The sequence below is a fragment of the Mixophyes fleayi genome, chromosome 7, assembly GCF_038048845.1.
Source record: "Mixophyes fleayi isolate aMixFle1 chromosome 7, aMixFle1.hap1, whole genome shotgun sequence".
NCBI classification, from domain to species: Eukaryota; Metazoa; Chordata; class Amphibia; order Anura; family Limnodynastidae; genus Mixophyes; species Mixophyes fleayi.
This window is the reverse complement of record NC_134408.1, coordinates 93,247,639-93,249,912: the sequence shown is the minus strand read 5'-3', so window position 1 is coordinate 93,249,912 and position 2,274 is coordinate 93,247,639. Positions and strand designations below refer to the sequence as shown.

Sequence of the window (2,274 nt, the reverse complement as noted above, 5' to 3'; positions counted from 1 at the left end):
AGGAAAAAATGAAAATATGGTCAACTCATGTCAAGTCAAAGCCCGCCTTCTCTGGACTCCGCTACAATGTTAATGTTCTTTTATGTATACACTGTAAACTTTTTATTTCATATTGTATACGCCTTTTATTGACTGACCATTCAAAATAAAGAATTTAAAAAAAAAATAAAAAATAGATCGCACCTTTATACAACCTGTGCTTCCATCTAGTTCTATACATCTAGAAAGCAATTCAACATGCTGGATACAGAGCTAAATTAATATTCTCACATGGTAAAAAAAAAAAATCCAACATACATATAAATTATGGTGATTTGGGTTTAATTTCCGGGTTATTGTATAAATAAATAATTTAAATAAATAGAGGAAATATTCATATTAGATTGCTCAATTAACATTTTAAAAATTAACACTTTTCTAATCTCAAATTGGATGAAGGAAGAGTTTTTTTGTGAGTGTATGTCTCAGTTGTAAAGAGTATCCTGTTTGCTTACTGTAGATAATCCGATTAAGTTCTGTATGAATATCCTGTATATCCTGGTGTTTCCTGCAACCAAAATAAAGAGTATTGCTCGTTAGTAACATTGCTTAGAATCCAACACTCACCACCCACCCGCACACTACTTATTCTGGGAAATTACACCGAAAACAGATTCTTACTAGCCTGGAGAGCTTTCGAGATTTTATTTCTTACAATCCAGATCTAAGTATCAAGATGTTTTACAATTTTCCTTAAGGGGAAATTGGCATAAAATGCATGGTACTTTCCACTGAAAAAAAATTGTAGACATCATACAAGAGCAATACTGCTTGTAAATTTACATTACTCTCTTAAGTCAATGAAAAGTAACTATTACAGTACATACTAAATTATCTATTTCTTTAATTAACACCAACACAAAATCTGTTGCCTTATATAAACGTAATGGGCCGGATTCATTAACGAAAGTTAAGCAAAAAATTGAGTACGTTTTCTTACTCAAGTTTTATGGACAAAGCCATGTTTGCAATGTAAGAGGTGCAAATTAGTTTATTATTTTGCACATAAGGAAAATACTGTCTGTTTTTTTTCATGTAGCACACAAATACTTTATAACTTATTTGTATACTAAATTTAAAGTTGATCTAGGACATGCTAACCCCAACTATACATCTGCCTGTTAGGCTGCTGGGTCGATAACGAACTTGCAGAACAAATGACAGAGGTCTCCACCTATAGCAGCGCATTTCCCGTAGAGCTCTATGCGCTCACAGGTACTCGGATTGCCCCTAGGACTTGACTTAACTTAACTCCTAGAGTAGTGCAAGTTCGTTAAGCAGCTCCAGGCCAGAGGAGGCCGAGTAGATGGTAAAGGATAGTCAGACGCAAGCCGAGGTCAGGAGTCACAAGCATGTAGAATGGTCAAACAACACGCCAAAGGGTCAGGGTCACAGGCAAGCAAACAGGGTCCAATGTACAGGCAATGGTCACAACAACAGATCAGACAAAAGGTATCCAGGAGCAGGTCAGCACCAGCACAAGACTGAAACGCCCTCCCTGCCTTACATGCCAATGGCAGCCAATCAGGGTTTTGCCCTGTAATTACCTCCAGGCACTGCCTGATTATTATTGTAATAATTAATTAGCCCACAGGCTGGTATACTTATCGCGCACGCGCCCGGCTCCCTTGTATTGGCGGGACGCGGCGCTGAGAGGCTTGGCGTCCGACTGTTACCCTAGCAATGGTCGGGCCGGAAGCGTCGTCCCGGTCGTCAAGGAGACGGCCAGGGACGCCAGGCAGTGCAGGAGCGAGCTGCGGTGGCTTGTAACACTGCCATCACATTTTAAATTACATCCCTCTCCAATGCAACATGGTTTTGCTTTACTTAGTTATTTTTGCTTAACTATCCTTAATGTAAATCAGGCCCAATATCATTAATCAAAGTCTCCCTGCAGCCTCCATCAGACAACCTGTTTTTTATATTTAGTATCCATTTTACAAGGACTAACAAGGCATGTTTATTAAATTAAATACTGTGAAAAATAAAATGCTAGCATAGGGCACAAACTGGTCCAAACAATATATACTGTATACATTGGAATGAAACATTCTGCTAGATACCCACATTTTATGGCTTCACAGACACATGTGCTACAATGTCCTCTTTGCAGATTAATTTTTTTTTATCTGTAAACAGTAAGTCTGAATCACACTCAGAAAATCTACCAAGACTTCAAGGGATGCTCATTCAAATTGTGTGTGAAGTGTGCTTCTTTACTCTGGATGCATGTAA

At 38.3% G+C, this 2,274-nt stretch overlaps 1 protein-coding gene across 1 annotated transcript in view; it reads right to left on the bottom strand.

Annotated features, from left to right (window-relative positions):
* Positions 1 to 464: 464 nt before the first annotated feature.
* The window catches only part of LOC142098521 (CASP8 and FADD-like apoptosis regulator), a 57,068-nt gene continuing 55,258 nt past the window's right edge, over positions 465 to 2,274 (bottom strand). The window contains exon 9 of the mRNA XM_075181362.1: positions 465 to 547. Within this exon, the coding sequence (XP_075037463.1) occupies positions 465 to 547 (83 nt within the window). The remainder of the gene's footprint in view (positions 548 to 2,274) is intronic.